General features: G+C 34.2%; 3 protein-coding genes and 1 pseudogene across 3 annotated transcripts; all 4 read left to right on the top strand.

Annotated features, from left to right (window-relative positions):
* The first annotated feature begins 5832 nt into the window (after positions 1 to 5832).
* Positions 5833 to 7714, top strand: LOC108484396 (scopoletin glucosyltransferase-like). The gene has a single exon (XM_017788168.2). The coding sequence runs from the start codon at positions 6146 to 6148 to the stop codon at positions 7586 to 7588; it is 1443 nt and encodes a 480-aa protein (XP_017643657.1). The 5' UTR covers positions 5833 to 6145; the 3' UTR covers positions 7589 to 7714.
* Positions 7715 to 8230: 516 nt separating this feature from the next.
* LOC108485713 (scopoletin glucosyltransferase-like) lies at positions 8231 to 10052 on the top strand (annotated as a pseudogene).
* Positions 10053 to 13987: 3935 nt separating this feature from the next.
* Positions 13988 to 15816, top strand: LOC108485797 (scopoletin glucosyltransferase-like). Its single transcript, XM_017789643.2, has one exon. It carries the CDS (start codon positions 14205 to 14207, stop codon positions 15675 to 15677), a length of 1473 nt encoding a protein of 490 aa, XP_017645132.1. The 5' UTR covers positions 13988 to 14204; the 3' UTR covers positions 15678 to 15816.
* Positions 15817 to 15942: 126 nt separating this feature from the next.
* LOC108485866 (protein SRC2 homolog) lies at positions 15943 to 17785 on the top strand. Its single transcript, XM_017789712.2, has 7 exons — positions 15943 to 16199; positions 16314 to 16418; positions 16491 to 16617; positions 16697 to 16768; positions 17023 to 17068; positions 17163 to 17394; positions 17486 to 17785. Exons 1-7 carry the CDS (start codon positions 16157 to 16159, stop codon positions 17515 to 17517), a joined length of 657 nt encoding a protein of 218 aa, XP_017645201.1. The 5' UTR covers positions 15943 to 16156; the 3' UTR covers positions 17518 to 17785.
* Positions 17786 to 19918: the final 2133 nt, after the last annotated feature.

The following is a 19918-nucleotide window of genomic DNA, read 5'->3' as shown; positions in this document are numbered from 1 at the left end:
AACATATTTTTATCAAATACCCTCACATACTTTCACACCTCGACCGGTGTATCATGATCATAGGTATAGTTTTAACATTTATTCACGTCGTATCACATTACTCCCTTATGATTCACTTCAAATCAAACTCACATATGAGTACATCTGCGTACTGCCCACTTTACGTATTAAATGTATTCATTTGACAATCTAGCACGAGGTACCTTAGTCATAGGCTTTTCTCAAATCAACGGCATTTCGCCTGCTAGGCTCGAGGCCCGATATCATTTCACCGGCTTTATAGCCTGCTAGGCTCGAAAGCCCGAATGGTATCTTACCGACATTATAGTCTGCTAAGCTCAAAGGCCCGAATAATCAAATCAACAAGTTCCATATGACATATTCATATCAATTGAGTACTAACATCATTCGAATGTATATATAATTATACATCTCAAACACTTTTCTTTCATCTCATTTTCACACTTAACATTTGATAGCTTATGCATAACATTTCACTCACATTCATTTCAAACTTATCATTCTATTATAAAAGCACATTGCATATTTACCAACATGTTATACTTGCCATTAGGCCATATAAAAATGATACAATACACTATCATTTCATCTTTAACATTCGGCTAAACCCTTATCTTACAAGGAACACCGAATTCACATAACATATCATTTCACCGGCATTACGCCTGCTAGGCACGAAGGCCCGAATACACATCACCGGTACGAAGGCTGCTAGGCACGAAGGCCCGAATACACATCACCGGCACGAAGGCTGCTAGGCACGAAGGCCCGAATACACATCACTAGCACGAAGCCTGCTAGGCACGAAGGCCCGAATATAATACCAGCACTAGGCTTGCGGGATTTATCCCGGATATAATACCAAGACGAAGCTCATGGATTTAACCGGATATTTTACCAAAGACGAAGCCTGCGGGTCTTTAAGCCCGGATACACATCAAATATCATGCATATTTAATTATATATTAACACATCTCATTCAACATATCACATTTCCATTTCACCATTCAAACTTAACCCATAGTGACCATTCGACTATAAGTCATATGCATAAATTTTTATCGCAAACTTAGTTCAAGTAGAACCAAAAGGTCACAATTCATCTAATATATACATATTGCTCACTGATTCGCACACAACCTTTCAAATTAGCAATTATAAGATGGTTCCGCACATAGCCCATCCTTATCGATAATTTACGATGGTTTTACCCTTACTCATATATATGTCATAGGCATTTTTACCTATGCTTCTCAATTCACGTTCATGATTCAATTCCAATCGATTTAACATGCCTAAGTACATATCGCATACCTGAATATTTTACTTTACGGAACGAATCCACATATCGTATTAGCCCATAGTCTTATAGCACCACACTTTTAATGGTTTACCTCATCGAAGTTCACATTTAATCACTTTAGTGCCAAGCCATATTCGGCTATCACAAAGGACTAATAATAATAATTTTATACACATCATGGTTTCCTTTAGGTATTTAATAATCACAAATCGTGATATCTCCACCAGTACATATACGGCATAGTTTATTCATTGTAACACTCATTTAGTGCATCAAATTTCCAAATCCAATTCAACTTAAGCATAATAGCCATAATCGGCTTATAGCCTTAAATCATTACACATTCGGCACATTAACTAAATAAAATTTACATTCCCTTTACCATATTAATTTAACTCTTGGGCATATAAAAGGAATCAAGCTTAAACACTTAAGAACTTACCTCGAATGTTGCGAATGATTACAACGGCTATTCGATTACTTTCTTTTCTCTTATCCGAATTTGCCCTCTATGCTCTTGAGCTTAAAATTTAAAGATTTTAAACTAGTCATTATTCGACTATTCAAGCATCACTTTCAAAATATAATATATAGATATTCAACTTTCACACCTACTGATCATAGTAAGCTTATAAGAAATCAATAAGCAACTCATTAACAATTTTTTGTCAATGTTTACCACATAATCATAATTTCACTGCAAGCTATCTTCCTAAGCAACAGTCACTAAATCATTTATAACTGGAGCTACAAAACTCCAAATCAAGTTCCGTTAATTTTCCCTGAAAATATACCCATATATATTTTACCCATAAAATTTTCAGGATTTTTGGTTTGGCCAATCAATACCAGATTTTTCTTAAAGTTTCCCTTATTTCACTATTTGACTAATCTGACCACTCTTCATTTCAAATCAAATTTCTCATTGTACAAAATTAAAAATATGTTCTCGTTTATTTCATTTGAAACTAGACTCATTAAGGAGTCTAAGAATATAAACTTCATCTTATAACCATTTTTGTATAATTTATAATGATTTTATAAAAACAGAACAGAGGATCTAGAAGTCATTCTGATCCTGTCCCACATCACTTCAAATATCTCATCATCAGAAATTATTTTTCTTACACGGTTTCTTTTATAAGAAACTAGACTCATTAAGCTTTAATTACATAATTTATTCAGCTTCTAACTCATCTCCCACAATGTATGGTGATTTTCCAAAATCACGTTACTGCTGCTATCCCAAGCAGATTTATTACCAATTCACTCTTTCACACATACCTTGCATGCATGTTATTTAAACATGCATATCACAAATCAATCATCACATACCTATAACTTCACTTAAGCATAATCTTCCTTTCATCATTTTAAAGCACAACATTACTCAATATTATCCAAGTTCACATTCGGCCATAATACACACAACATGTTAGCCAATTTTTCCCCTTAGCGTCTAAGGCACATGCATGCTCATTTGCTTGGCTCAACTTCATCTATTCTCCATTTTTCATCAAAAGAACATGAAACAACAACCATTTCTCTCATTTCCATTCATGACCAAATGCTCACAACACAACCAAATATCAAAAATATGCTTCATGGGTTAAGGTAGAAACAAGAAAAACCCATGAACATCAAAATAGAAGCAAAGCACTATGAACTTACCTTGGATTTTCTTCCCCAAGTGACCGAACATTCAAGAGCTCTTTTCCTCTCCTTTCTCTTCCATTTTCGGCTACCATGAACAAGGATGGACAAAACTTTTCCTTCACTTCCTTTTGTTACTCTTATTATTCTAATTACCCAACCATTTATGACACAAAATGGCATATAATATTTGTGCCATACTCATGCCATAATTTCAATAAAAAAATTTGCACATGTTGTCTACCACCAACATGATGGCCGGCCACTACATGTAAAATGGGAGGTTTGACATGCAAATCCTCCTATTTTACACTACAAATTATTTGGCCACTACAATTTGGCCTATAGCATTTTCAGAAATTTTCACATAGGTCCTATTTCATAATTTTACTCTCGAATGACAAAATCAAAGCATGAAATTTTCACACATGCACTTTCATATATAATAAACACAGAATATAACATTTAATTATTTTTGTGACTCAGTTTTGTGATCCCGAAACCACTTTCCGACTAGGGCCAAATTAGGGCTGTCACAATGCCTTAGCATGGTCTTACATGGTATCCTTAAACCCTAATGTCATGACATTTGTATCCTACACATTCCTAAGGTTCAACTGGGACTTTCTGAAATTACTTCTCCGTCAATTCATGCTTGAGTCTTCTTTGAATAATTTCATAAAATAAATATACACATGCTGAAATTAACAAAATTAACATAAAATAATAGAATATTGCATTTATTTACATAAACTTACCTCGAAACAAAACACGATCAACTATATCGATTTAGTCCACTATCTTTTTCTTTCCCTGGTCTAACTCCGGATTTTGTTCTTCTTGATCTATAATAAAAAAATTTAGCTTATTTAATACTCACATTTATTAAAACAGTCCTTGATCCAAAATTTGGCAAAATTACATTTTTGCCCCTAAACTTTTACATATTTACACTTTTTCCCCAAGGCTCGGAATTTAAACTTCATCCTATTTTCTTATGTTTTATGACATGCTGATCATTTTTCCCTTCTATGACAACATCAAATTTTCACTTTAACATGTACTTATGACTATTAGGTATTTTTACCGATTAAGCCCTTTTACTCGTTTTCACTTAAAATCGAGTAGTACAAGTTGTCTAACATAATTTAAAACCTCATATTTTATAGTAAAACACCAAAATACACAAATTTCACCTATGGGTATTTTTCCAAATATGAACCCTAGGTTGAAGTATTGCTAGAATAAGCTTAATCAAGTTACTGAGACTCCAAAAACGTAAAGAACATTAAAAACGGGGCTTGGAATCACTTACTATAGAGCTTGGAAGCTTGGAACAAACCCTAGCTATAGAGAAACCTTGAAATTTCGGCCTAATGAAGAAGATGGACAAAAAATTGGCTTTTAACTTTGTTTTTAATTCATTTTAATAACTAAATGACCAAAATGCCCTTAATTAAAAACTATGGTGTTTTATTTTTCTTTAGGTATTTTTGTCCAAACTAGTATAATGGTCTAATTCTATCCAAGGACCTCCATTTTAAAAACCCATTACTCACAAGTACTTAATACCTTAGTGAACTAGAACACACATTTTACAACTTTTGCAATATAGTCCTAAATATCAAATTGGACCCTCTGTCGATAAAATTTCTAAACGAAATTTTCACACAATCATGCAATCATGCCATAGACCTTAAAATGGTAATAAAATAATTTTTTCTACTTCAGATTTGTGGTTTCGCAACCACTGTTCCGTTTAGGCCCTATTTCGGGATGTTATAATACATGTTATATAAGCCCCAATTTTTTTAAAAATCTTCATTTCAGCCCTTCTCTTCAAAAAAAAAAATAATAAAGCTCTCAACTCTCTCCCCCTTTCCCCATTTCAGCCGAACTCAGGTCAGCGGACCACCGTGGCGGCCGCTGGTGACGGCGACGCCGTCCACGGTGGTCGAAAAAATAAAAAAAGTCAAATTTTTTAGGTTTTTTCAGCTCCCCGAGAGTAAAGACGTCGTTTTTCATCGGAAACGACAAACCTTGACCACCCACAGCGGTGCAAAACGCAGGAAAATGTGAGTTTTTGGCTCCTTTTTACTCTTTGTTCGTTTCTTTAAAACTAAAAGCAAAAATCAAACGAAATAAAATAAATAAATAAAATAAAAAGACAACCTTTAATATGCTGAATGTTTCTCTCTTTTTTTTAGTATTGATTGTGTGTAAAAACCAAAACTTACAATGATCTTTAGGGCTTTTATATAGCCGAAAAATAAAAGAAGAAAAATACATGCTTTTTGTTATATTTTTTGTTGTTGTTGTCCTTTTGTTGTTTTCTTGCAGGTACAGAGGAGGCTACGTGGAGGTGTACGGAGGTATGGGTGCAGAGGGCCTTCGTGGAGGGGCTGCGATGGCAGCTTGGTGCTAGGGTTTCTAGTTGCTGAGAATGCATAAGCATTTTGGGCCATCGGGCTTTGTTTTTGTTGGGTCTTAGGGTTTGGGTTGGTCTTCAGTATTGTTGTTTTTTTTTATTTGAGCTTGTAAAATTTGATCTGAACTGTTTATTATTTTTTATTTTGTTTTTCTATTTATTTGGTTTTGAGCCCGAGTCAAAATTGGGCCTTACAACTAGCATTAAGCATGTGTGTGGATGCTAGTAGTTGGTTCTTTGATATGGATTATCCTAAAGATATCCATAATGCTGTAATCTGTGATGCTATTTGAATGAATTTATCTTGGCCTTTGTGGTCGTTCTTTATTAAAAAAAAGAAAAAAACACTAGCGTTAACCGCAAGTCAAAGTGATGTTAGTGTAGAAAAAGACTTGACTCACTCGCTTCAGCCCCATTTTTACACTATCACGTAACTTCAACGCATGTTCGGTGTTCCTCGTTCCGTGTTCAAATTGGATTTTATCATTCTACTTTTCTCCCAATGCTTTTATCGACTATTACGAGTTTCCAGATAAGGAGATGACGAATGCAACGACGTATATTGTATTACTCGAAATTTACTGAATTTCCTTCATAGGATTAGTATATTCCTTTCTCGGTCTTATATATCAGCATGTCGTCGATTCAATGTCAGCTGAAATCCATCACAAAATTTCAAACAATCCCAGAATATTTCACTTTTTAGTCCAACTCCAAACAGTATTTTTTTTTCGGGAAAAATGGGAAGAGAAATTCATATGTTTTTCCTTCCATTCTTGGCTCATGGTCACCTCATCCCAACTGTGGATATGGCCAAGCTGTTTGCTAGTCGAGGGGTGAAGACAACTATAGTCACCACTCCAGTCAACGCTTCTTTCTTCTCCAACACAATCGAGAGAAGCAAGGAATCGGGTATCCATATCGGTGTTGAGCTTATCAAGTTTCCGGCTGTCGACGTTGGGTTGCCTGAAGGGTGTGAAAGTACAGATTTGATCCCTAATCTCCTAGATTTTGAACTGATGTCCAAGTTCTGGAGGGCCGTGCTCATGCTTCAAGAACCGTTCAAAGAGCTGTTACAAGAATGTAAACCAGATTGCATGGTGGTTGATATGTTCTTCCCTTGGGCTACTGATGTTGCAAACAAGTTCGGAATTCCCAGGTTGGTGTTTCATGGAACTAGCTACTTTTCATTGTGTACAACGGAGTGCATAAGACGATACGAGCCACACAAGAAAGTCCAGTCCGATTCCGAACCTTTTGTGGTGCCTAACCTTCCCGGTGATATCGAGTTCACGAAAAACCAGCTGCCAGATTCTATCAAACAAGACGATGAAAATGAATTTAGCAAGATGGTGAAAGCAGCCAGGGAGGCAGAGTTGAAAAGCTACGGCGTAGTTGTCAACAGTTTTTACGAGCTCGAGGGAACCTATGCTGATTACTATAGGAATGTGTTGGGTAAAAAGGCATGGCATGTCGGCCCTGTTTCGCTCTGCAATAGGACAACTATGGATAAACTAGAGAGGGGGAAGAAATCAACCATTGATGAACACGAGTGCTTGAAGTGGCTTGACTCGAAAGAATCCAATTCGGTTCTTTACATATGTTTTGGGAGTATGGCGAACTTCACCTCTGCTCAGTTAAAGGAGATCGCCATGGCCCTTGAAGTATCAGAGGTGCAGTTCATTTGGGTTGTGAGGAAGCCAAAGAACAATGAAGAAGATGAGGATTGGTTGCCAGAAGGGTTTGAGAAGAGAATGGAAGGGAAGGGACTTATAATAAGAGGATGGGCACCCCAAGTTTTGATTCTTGATCATGAAGCAGTGGGAGGATTTGTGACTCATTGTGGATGGAATTCAACCTTGGAAGGCGTGTGTGCTGGTGTGCCTATGGTCACTTGGCCAACATTTGCAGAGCAGTTCTACAATGAAAAGTTGGTGACTCAAGTCTTGAAGATTGGAGTGGCCGTTGGTGTTCAGAAATGGGTGAGACTGGAGGGAGATTTTGTGGAAAGGGAAGCCATTGAAAAGGCAGTGAAGGAGATCATGAAGAGTGATAGAGCAGAAGCAATGAGAAACAGAGCCAAAGCACTGGCCGAAGCAGCAAAAAAAGCTGTTGAAAAAGGAGGGTCTTCTTACTCTGATTTGGATGATCTGATTGAAGAAATAAGCTTACATTCTCATTAAATCCATAGACATTTCATATTGTCGGTTGGTTCTTCAACTTCATGCATGTTTTGCTTTACTGTTAAATTGGAAGATTCCTCCTTTCAGGGTTCATATATTAAAATAATTTTATATACATAAAAAAAATATACCATGTCTCCTGCCCTAATAATAATATCAATGTTAATTAAATAAATTTAAGTAAAACTTATGTTATCCTACATCAGTAATAATATTAATGTTAATTGAATAAATTTAGTAAAAATCATAACTAATTTTAACATTCTTTTGTTGAATTATGTCATCAAAAGAAAATAAATAATTTGCTTAAATAAGATTTTCAATTATAATTTTACTTAAATAACCTATAATAATTAAATTAAATTAAAATTAATGTTCTTGATAAAATAATAATTAAGCATAAAATAATTTGATGCAAATTTTAAAAGATAAAAGAGTCCTAATAATTAAAAATGTAGAAAATAATATTGATAGTTTGTTAATTGGATAAAAATTAAAAAGTAAAAATCTTTTACTTTTAAAAATATTTTCTAATATTATCATTTTAATCCTAATTTTTATCACTTTAACCCTAACTTTTAAATTTTAATCAATTTGCTTTATTTCAAAAATTTATCAACATTTTTTAAAATTTGTTGAATTTACTAATAATTTTTATTAATTTGAGCAGAGTAAGATGGAGACTGACAAATGAAGGAATATATTCCTTTCTCGATCCTAGTTTATACAGGTCATCGCTTCAGTGTTAGCGGAAATTCATCACACAATAATTTCAATTTCAAACTACCCCAGAAATTTCCAGTTTCACCTATCACTTCTAATCTAAAGTCAACTGTTTTTGATTGTTTTTCAAGGGAAAATGAGAAGAGAAATTCATATGTTCTTCCTTCCATTCTTGGCTCATGGTCATCTCATCCCAGTAGTGGATATGGTCAAGATGTTTGCGAGTCGAGGAGTGAAGCCAACTATAGTTACCACTCCAGTCAACGCTCTTCTCTTCTCCAACACAATCGAGAGAAGCAAGGAATCTGGTATCCACATCGGTGTTGAGCTTCTCAACTTTCCGGCTGTCGACGTTGGGTTGCCTGAAGGGTGTGAAAATGCTGACTTGACCCCTACTTCCGAAGACGGAAATTGGGAAATGATTACCCAATTCTCCAGGCAGCACTCATGCTTCAACAGCCCTTTGAAAAGCTGCTACAAGAACGTAAACCAGATTGTTTGGTGGCTGATACGTTCTTCCATTGGGCTACTGATGCTGCAAACAAATTCGGGATCCCCAGGTTGGTTTTTCATGGAATTAGCTACTTTTCATTGTGTGCATCGGAGTGCATGAGTCTATACAAGCCATACAAGAAGGTTCAGTCCGATTCCCAACCTTTTGTGGTGCCTAACCTACCAGGCGATATCAAGTTAACAAGAAACCAAGTGCCGGATTACGTCAAACAAGATGCTGAAACTAATTCTACCAAGCTGTTGAAAGCAATCAAGGAAGCAGAGCTGAAAAGCTACGGCGTAGTTGTCAACAGTTTTTACGAGCTGGAGGCAACCTATGCTGATTACTACAGGAATGTATTGGGGAAAAAGTCTTGGCATGTCGGCCCAGTTTCGCTCTGCAGCGGGAAAAATATAGATAAAGTTGAGAGGGGAAACAAATCAGCCATTGATGAGCAGGAGTGTTTGGAGTGGCTTGAGTCAAAAGAACCCAATTCGGTTCTTTACATATGTTTTGGGAGTAGGACCAACTTTACATCTTCTCAATTAAAGGAGATCGCCATGGCCCTTGAAGCATCGGAGTTGCAGTTCATTTGGGTTGTGAGGAAGCAAAAGAACAATGAAGAAGAGGATGATTGGTTGCCAGAAGGGTTTGAGAAGAGAATGGAAGGGAAGGGACTTATAATAAGAGGGTGGGCACCCCAAGTGTTGATTCTTGATCATGAAGCCGTTGGGGGATTTGTGACTCATTGTGGACGGAATTCAACCTTGGAAGGCGTGTGTGCTGGTGTGCCTATGGTTACTTGGCCAGCATTTGCTGAGCAGTTTTATAATGAAAAGTTGTTGACTCAAGTCTTAAATATTGGAGTAGCTGTGGGTGCTCAGAAATGGGTGAGACTGATGGGAGAGTTTGTGGAAAGGGAATCCATTGAAAAGGCAGTGAAGGAGATGATGAAGGGTGACAAGGCAGAAGAAATGAGAAACAAAGCCAAAGCACTGGCTGAAGCAGCAAAGAAAGCTGTTGAAAAAGGAGGGTCTTCTTACTCAGATTTGGATGCTCTAATTGAAGAAATAAGCTTGCGTTCTCATTAAATCCATGGTCACTTCATATTGATAAGAAAGTTATACTGTAATTTTCATACCTGTCTTATATCTTCAATCATTGCTTGCATCTTCAATTGACCCTTTAATGTTTTGCATGTGGATGGTGCAATTGCTTAGCAGTTAGCTTCATGTGTTCTTCCTTCCATTCATGGTCCCTGGCCACATGATACCAATCGTAAACATGGCTAAGCTGTAGCTTAAATAATTTTTTTAGTAATTTTAAACATAAAAGCTTTTGGAACTGTTGCTTTTCGATTTTTTCTTCGACTGAAAATTAAATATTGTTACTGATTTTTGCCCTGGCCTCTTTCATTTATCAATAAATAAATAAATAAATAAAGATTGCTGCCAATTAAAAACGGTAAACTACATCGATAGTCATCCAACTATACCATTATTTTTGTTTTGGTTATCAAACTTTAAAAATTTTTAATTTAACCACTAACGTTTAAATTCATTCATGTTTTGTTCACTCGTCAAGAAATTGATAACGGAAAGCCCTTTTCTAACTGGTGTAATAACACATTTAGTCCTCAATAATTACATATTCTATCAATTTGATCTTAATTTTAAATAATTTAATAAATTTAACCTTTCAAATTTACAAATTGTATCAATTTGATACTCAAACTTACTAACTAATGCTTTCAGCTTTTAAAACAAAGGTATTCCACATCTAATAATTGTTTTATTTACGGATTAAAATTATCCAATTCGGTATATAACCATTCTTGTTTATATTTTTGACAAGTTAGTGTTAAAAACTATCTAAACACCATTAAAAATAATATAAAATATAAAATTTTGAAATATAATAGATAATAAAAGTATATAAATAATTTAATATTTGTAAAAATATTTTTTACTCTAACTAGCATAATTTTAGTTTTTAATTAAATTGGTAAATGATTTGATACTAGATCAGATTATTAGTGATACATATTGTTTATTATAGATTGAAAATTAAAATAAATAGAATACATAATAATCTCTTAATCAATATATAAAACTAAAAATCATTATCAATGTAACAAAAGGAAATTCAATCAATTCTTTCACTTTCTTTTTCTTATGAAAATTAAATGTTCATAGTTTTTCGTATATAATTAATTGAACAATTGGGTTTTTCAAAGTCATATTTTTAATTCTAGATTTAATTTTCAATTTCAAGGTCCAACTTCAAGAACTATTTCTATGTACCTTAAAGGAAATATCGTATGGTTAATAATAAAAGTTATAAAATATTATATTTAGAAGAAAACTAATGAAAAAAAAGTAATAAAGTTTCAAGATAAACTCATTGGTATTAGGAATTGGTTCGAAAAATGGCTCATTAGTTGAGAGTTTTTTTTTTTTTGGGTTTTACAAATTCATAAATGTGGAATGCCTTTGGTTTAAGAGCTAAAAGTTTGGGTTAGGAAGTTTGAGGATCAAATTGATAGAATTTGTCAATGTGAAGCTTTATATTTATTGAATTATTTAGAATTAAGATCAATTTGATAGAATATACAAGTATTGAGTAATAAATGTGTTATTATATCAGTTAGAAAATGGCATTCCATTATCAATTTAATTGCAGGCGATCAAAATAGGAACGAATTGAAACGTTAGTGCCTAAATTCAAAAATTTTAAAGTTAGGTGACCAAAATAAGAATGCGGGTATAGTTGAGTAATCATTTGTATAGTTTACCCCATCAAAACAATGTTCAATACAAGTTCAAAATTAATTCCTCTAATAAAAAATATTTTACAATATAAATTGAATGAAAAAACTATAAAACATCAAAGATACCTAACGAAAGAAATTTCTTTCACGTAGACATGCAAGTCAATAACAATTATAAAAATAAAGTGTGGACAATGTACATGGTTAGACAAGTCAATAGTGGTAGTCTTAATTAGAAGAGTTGGTTAAATTTTAATATTAGCTATAAGAATTGGTTGATTATTCATAAAATCCCTAGAAGATTGTTTTCTCTTACTTTGTGGCAAGTTTGACTTATTCAAAATGATACCATCTTTGATGGAAGATATTATAATGAGAATAGTGTTAATATGAGAAATATTGTTGTGGCTAAATTAGAGATTATTTTTCTCTTCAAGCTTCAGTCAAAAGGATTCATGTAGGTCTATTGTGCAGGTTTTATAGCAGTCACCATTAATTGGGCGGTGCAAATTGAATACAATTTATCTTCGATAAGAAACTCAAGAAAGGTAAGATAAGGACGTATTATTCTCGAACACAATAAGAAATGGATTAGGAGTTCAATTAGGAATATCCCAAAAATAACTAGTGTTAAGGTGGAACTATGAGCACTTCAAGATGGCCTATTTCCTGTTAAATCTCTTAATATTGATTGCTTGGAAGTTAAACTCAGCATTACTAGTGTTAGTTAGTTTTACCCATATTGTTTCTATTAATAATCAATTCCTCTCTAATTTGATCTTGGATTACAAAGTGCTCTTCAATGGGTTCCAACAATGGACCATGAAACATGTTTTTAGAGAAGGGGAATTGATGTGTCGATGCTTTGGCAAGGATATGGAATAGTTATGTAGACCCTTTGGTTACTTTTCTTTTTTAATTTGGAGTTTCATGTTATATGCTTTTATCTCCCTGATTGTATTAAACTAAGATTATTTGATGTGATATAGTGGATTACTATTTGTTTGATTGCTATAAGTTAGTTGATATTCAAGCTATTATAAGTTAATTAGTCAGTTAGTGTGTTATTAGAGATGGTTAGTAGCAATTAGAAGTTAGTTGTCATCATAACTTGTCTACATAAAGGAGTTTTATATTTGTGTATTTTAGCTTTTCAATTTTCATCAGAAATCAATTATCTCTGCTATTCATTCAATTGTTTTTATCTGTTCTTGATAATCTTTCTTCTTCTCAATTCTTACAATTCATATGACTTTCTCATGATTCATGACTATTTAGATTTAGTTTATCATGGTATCAGAGTTAATCACTCATTGTCATTGATTGATTTATAGTTATATATAAGGTGTTCAACAGTGTCACTATGAAGGTAGCTTTCATGGCTAGGTTTGAGCATGAAGACAATTCTTAAGTTAAGGTTAACCTAGTGTTCTCTAACGAACAAGTCAATGATCGTTGGATGATAGAAATTTCCCTTTGTGGAAACAGAATATCAAGTTTACTGTTTAAAGTCATGGGCTAGAAATGGTTTGAGAACTTTTTGCCTTTATTGCTTGTTTGCTTATCATTCATGAACATTTGTTTGTAAACATATTCAATTATATGTTCATGAACATGTTAATGTTAGTTTAATGTTCACAAACAGTTTTATTTAACTTAATGAATGAATATGAACACGAAATTCCAAATAAATAAATATAAACACAATTTTAAATTTTTTAACAAACACTAACCGAAATGAGCAACTTTAAAATAAACAAACGAACATAATCATAAATATATTCATTTAAGCTTTGATTTATTTACAATAGTATATATCTATAACATATATGTTCTTTTAACTTTACCTTTTTTTTCTTTTCTTTTTCATTCTTTTCTGTTTCTCCCTTTATTTTCCTCTTTTCTTCTTCTCTTTTAACAAAAAAAAAAAATTAAATTGTTCAAAACGAAAAAAATATAGGGACCAATTGTATAATTTAACCTAAAATTTTCGTTTGAAATGATGATAACATGCCATGTCAGCGTAACGTTATATCATTAATGGCAATTAACACTCAGTGACTAAAATGTTACAACACGATAACGTAAGTGACTAAAACGTAACATTTCAAATATAAGTGACTAAAATGTAATCTAAGAGAAATAAAAGTGACTATTTTGATGGTTTACCCAATAATAATATATTTTTTTTATCACAGTTTTGATATATTAAAATGAAAACCTACTTTGATTCTCAAAGCCAATTAATTGAAATCAATTTTGTCCCTCTTGTCACAGGAGTCATAAAGTCTGCAAATACCAATTAGACTGAGTCAAATGAACCAAATGTCAAGATTAAAATATTCTTCAAAGTAATAAGATCTATACTCTTTAACTCCTAGATTAAGTATGAATTTCCAAATATTCAAAGGCTGACATTTCTTGCTGATATTGTAAAAGAACAACTGCACTTGGAAATTACTGAGAAGCAACTATGATGAATCTGACAGATTAAAAGATTAATTATATCTATTTTTCTCATCATGCGAGTGTTTATAAGTAAGGAGTCCAAGTTATGAAAATTTTCTATTAAATGAGTTTTTCATGTTTTCTTCCTCAAACCAGCCTCCTAATTATTCCCACAAGGCCAAATGGACTCAAAACCAGATCCCCTTCATATCTTGTTCTTTCCACACCTGGCTCATGGACATATGATCCCAACTATAGATATGGCTAGAGTTTTTGCAAGGCAAGGTGTGAAAGCCACCATTCTCACAACTCATCTTAATGCCTCTTTCTTCTCTAAAGTGATTGAAAGAGACAGAGAGTTGGGATTTGAGATTGATACTGTGATGATAAAATTCCCTTCCGTGGAGGCTGGCCTGCCTGAGGGGATTGAGAATATAAGTTCCATCACTTCACAAGAAATGGGTTATAAACTCTTCAAGGCTGTTAGCTTGCTTCAACAACCCCTTCAACAAGTACTCGAAGACTGCCACCCCAATTGCCTGGTTGCAGATGGAATGTTTCCATGGGCTACAGAAGTTGCAAGGAAGGTAGGGATACCAAGGTTAGTTTTTTATGGAACAAGCTACCTCGCCTGTTGTGTTTTAGATAGCATCCTGCGTTATGAGCCTTTGAAAAATGTTACATCAGATGATCAACTCTTTGAAGTTCCTGGAATTCCAGACAAGATCATGATGACAAGGCTGCAACAAGCAGCTGAGCTTAGAGACTCAGGAACCAACACTGAAACCACAGTTGTGTTGCATAAACTTTTAGAAGCTGAGATTACAAGCTCCGGGGTTATCATGAACAGTTTCCAAGAGCTTGAACCAGCTTATGTACGACACTACAGGAAAACTTTGGGGAGGAAAACATGGCACATAGGCCCTTTATCTCTCTGCAACAATGACATTGAGGATAAATTAGAGAGGGGAAATGCAAATGCTGTCTCTACCCATAGAGTTGAATGCTTAATATGGCTAGACTCAAAGAAACCCAACTCAGTTTTATACATATGTTTTGGAAGTGTATCCTGGATCTCACCTACTCAGCTTAATGAGCTTGCTAAGGGGATAGAAGCTTCTGGGGTGGATTTCATATGGGTTGTGAGAAAGACCAATAAAGATGAAGAAGAAGAAGAAGATAAAGAAGAGTGGCTGCCAAAAGGATTTGAAGAAAGGATGAAAGGGAAAGGTTTGATTATAAGGGGATGGGCACCTCAACTGTTGATTCTTGATCATGAAGCTATAGGAGGCTTTATGACTCACTGTGGATGGAACTCAATACTGGAGAGTATCACCGCTGGAGTGCCAATGGTTACTTGGCCACTTAGTAATGAACAGTTCAGCAATGAAAAGCTAGTGACAGATATAGTAAGAGTAGGGGTTGGAATTGGAGCACAAGAATGCTCTAAATGGATGGAAAGCAAGAAATTGTTGGTGACAAAAGAAAATATAACCAGCGCAATATCTCAGCTGATGGTTGGTGAAGAAGCTAATGACATGAGGAACAGAGCCAGTGCATTGAAATGGATGGCAAAGAGAGCTGTTGAAGAAGGTGGATCATCTCACTCTGATTTGAAGGCTTTGTTAGATGGATTGAGATTGAACAGCATTTAGGGAGATCAATAAGTCAAGTACTCAGAATAAAGCTCTAGCTCAATTTCAAATGTAACAGAAATTCATATAATTAGTAAATGCGATGAAAAAAATCCAAACTTTACTATTCCAGCAATAAAATACACATTCAAAAACAAAATACACCAATTAGCAATGGTGCATTTCCTAATTAGTAGTTAGGATAAAAAATCTTTGACGCGTGTTCCATCAATAAAAGAAAGGAAAAATTTTTCGGATGCCAACAATCCAAGCTATTTATGGTTGATCTGAAAAGGAAAAATCAAAGGAACAGTAGCTTGTAAGCTAATTCAATTCCAGTGGTGGAAAGAGAAAAAAAAACATTAATACCCCTTAAAATGGAATAAATTTCTGGGTAAATGCTGGTTTTTTCCTATCCTTTTTCTCAGTTACATAAAAGGGAGACAATGCACCGATTCTCATCCTAAGAACATCCACCACCTTTTTCTTAGTATTATTCCATGTCGTTTTCGGGTATTCAAGGCCACCTTCTACAGGTCACTGGTATTTACGTTTCTTGAATATTCTTCTCATTTTCTTTGTTGGGTAATTCATGTTTTTCTCATGTAGTGTTTGTTTTGAAGTTGGGTTTTTTTTTTTCTTGGTTGGGTATGGCAGTTGTCGGATGTACCAATTTGAAAAATACTGAATGGATTTCAAGACAAGATCCCTATGTTTGCCTTGAATATGGTAGCACCCAACACCGTACTAGTACCTGCACAGGTAATTCTCTCTTTTCATATGATCTGGGATTTGTGATCTTTGTAAAAAATTGACCTTTCGGGTTTAGTTTAGATGGTGGCAAAATGCCAATATTCCAAGAGAAGTTTACCTTCTCGTTGATTGAAAGGCTGAGAGAGATAAATGTGGTGGTCTGGAACAGCAATACTGTAACGTACGATGATTTTATTGGCACTGGAAAGTAAGACTCCGCCTCCAAGTTCAATTTTTTTGAGAAGATAATGTCCTTTAATGTTTTGATGGATGTTTTTGGTTCACAGGGTTCAATTGCAGAGGGTTCTTTCTTATGGTTATGATGATAATCCTTGGCCCCTTCAGACTAAAACTGGCAGGTGAACATTGAAATCTAAAGGTGGCACATTTTAATGAATGATCTAATGGCACTTGAGATGAGATGATGGATGTTATGAATCAGACTCATGTTTCTCCCTTATAACTCTGGAATCACTATTTTTCCTATTCCATATTCGCCAAGAGTCTCAAGTACAACTTACTACTGCGATAATGTATTGTATTAGGCTTTGACAAGTCGGATTCTTTAAGCTCTCTACATCTGTTACCGACTCTTAATGTTCTGAAATTGCAGATATGCTGGAGAAGCGCGGCTCATAATGCGTTACGAAAAAGCCCAAGTAACAAGTCCCATCTATTCTTCTGTATTCTCCACCCATCTTTACTGATATTACTCTAACAAGTGGAACTCAATGTTGGTTTGGATCATTGCAGAACCCGGTCATACCATTTGCTCCATCAGCGCCACCCTACGCAACCAGTCCTTATCAATTCCCTCCATACTCAACCCTTCCACAATCATATCCAACTCCATCACCATATCCCGCATATCCTTCATACCCGTCATCCATGTATCCTCCACCATCCACATATCCTCCACCTCCTGCATACCCTCCACCTCCCTTGCCTTCAGCGTATCCACCAGCCTCACCTTATTATCCCCCAGGTAATCCCTAACATATGATGCATATGTTTTAATGCTACCATTGGCATGTTAAATATAGTACAACTAAAATTCTGTTCTGTTTTTGAAACAGGTCCAGGCTTTTATCCGCCACCGCCGTACTAAAACATCCTCCCCAGGAGATATTCCAACTAGTAGAACTTAGAGGTCTTTAGGTTCGAATCTCGTTAGCTGGCGTTGAAACTATCAATGGCAGAGGATCACCTCCCGTTGTGACAGAAAGGTTTGCCATTCCATAGAAATTTACTGTTAATTGTCCAGTCATGAGATAGGACCGAGTTGGTTTTTACTTTTTGGGGGGTTGTCTGATGGGAGTGGCTCTTGCCAAACTTTTCCATTGTTCCGAATTGTTAATATATCTCAGTTTATGGAAGTTTCCTGTGTTTGTTTCTTCATATCTTCTTCTTGTTAAACTACATCATACCATGTTTTTTGATCCACATGCAGGTATCTGCAATGTCTTTGATGTTGCATAGGACTCTAGATCTTCTTATCAAACCCTCTGTTTTGACGTTATGTATTTGTCCCTATATTTTCACATAAGTTTCACCCAGTGGGACAATTGAGTTTCCCATGGGGAAAAAACTGTTCTTGGAGAATTTTCATGGTAATCATCTATTTTGCAAAGACAAAAACAGCTACGAAACTAAATTAGACATGTGTACACTACTATGTTCCAGTTCCACCCTCTTATTCTCTCAGCCAACCATTTTTTTACCTTAAAATGATGACAAAAATGTTCTATAACATGATGCAGTTGTTTCACTGTTACAAGCATAATAACTTGTTTCCACTTTGTACTTCCAGGCAATTTTTTTTCCTTTTTCATTGATTGTGGCAATTATGACTTCATTTCATCAAACTAGGCTGTACTACTATGCCGACCAGTGAAAAAAAAAATATTGCTAAGAATATGATTAAGACCTTTGAAATCTTCCACACAACAGTGTCCATTATGATAATGAGTGATGATTTGAATTTGGGTGGAAAAAAAAATGGTTAAAATTGATTGAAAGTCACGGTCAAGCACCTGATATGGTTAACCAACTAAGCAACTGTGTGCCTGTGGCCTCAAAGGATGCATTCCATTTTCAAGGGGGTAGTTGGACCTTGTCTTATTGTTCCATGTATTGGGAGTCAGGGTCAGATATCTCAAGCTCAAGCTACTGGTTTACTCATTTACTTTATAAGTTGGGAAATTCTTGCTTCTTTTTTCTCTCTTTTTAATTAGTTCAAACTTTTAATTTAAAGCTATGTAAGATCTCAAGTGGTTACTTTCAAAGTAGATGAAGTTAACATGTTTTCTCTTTGATCTTTCTTGCTTTGACTTTGTCCACTATAATTAAACAACAAACATATATTTTATCCTTTTTCATGTTGCAATACAAGTCAAAAGAGTTTGAAATTTGATTGGTGATAAATTACACCCATCACTCAAATGTAAGAAGAAAAAAAAAATGTTGATATAAAGAAAGAAGAAGTAGAAGCTGGCTTGCAATATTTGGTGGCTCTGGTACAATATCTTTATTATGACTCTCTCATCTCACATCCCTAAATCTAATTATCAACGGTAGTTATAGCCATCATTAGAACCACGTTGCATGAAAAGAAGCAAAATTACACATTTACATCACAAAAAGTGGAACATTAATAATAGTGCTAGATTTGATGTTTTTATTCCTTGTTTTTCCTTAAATGTGTTTGAATTTTTAATATAATTTTGTTAGTTGTATATATAGTAGCTCAAACAGTATTGGTATTGTTGTCAGTATAGGAAGACGTGGGTTCGAGTGCGTTAAAATGTATTATCCTCTTATTTAAAGGTTAGAAAAGGATTATAGATAATTTTAAAGATTAAAATTCCTTAAAAATATTGTAATTACAAAAGATATAATTATTATCTTTATAATTACAATTTCGTGCATTTATTCTATAGTATCTAAACACTTTTAAAAATTAAATATAATCCATATCGGATATTTATGTACAACCAACACCTATTGAACTTATGTAACATAGTTTCCTACTATTTATAATCAATTTAAAGTGTTTAACTCGATTGATAAGATCATTGATGAAGTGGTAATAAATTTATGTTCAAATTTTCGTTAATACTCAGTTTAATCCTTTAAAAATTTAGTAAATTTTATTTATTGAATTTGTCAACTTCAAATTTAGAAAATCAGTCGACTTGCATCGATTTTTTTAATGAGATTAAAATATTTTTAAGTTAAATTTTTTTATACAAATTATAACTGTTTTAATGAAAAATACGTTACCTATAAAAAGAAATATATTATCAAATCATCTTTTTTCCGTTGGTAGTGGCGATTCTTGTTAATAAATGATTATGATTGATTGACTTAAAAAAGAATAATAAATCAATGTCATAATTCCAAGTGTCGTTACACCTAATAAATCAACTGCTTTCTTTTACTTATTACTCCTTTACTTTGTTTCCTTTCAAAATAAAATGAGTACGATTTTAACTAGAGGTGTTCATGAG

This window comes from Gossypium arboreum, chromosome 13, assembly GCF_025698485.1.
Source record: "Gossypium arboreum isolate Shixiya-1 chromosome 13, ASM2569848v2, whole genome shotgun sequence".
NCBI classification, from domain to species: Eukaryota; Viridiplantae; Streptophyta; class Magnoliopsida; order Malvales; family Malvaceae; genus Gossypium; species Gossypium arboreum.
This window is presented reverse-complemented; position numbering and strand designations above follow the sequence as displayed.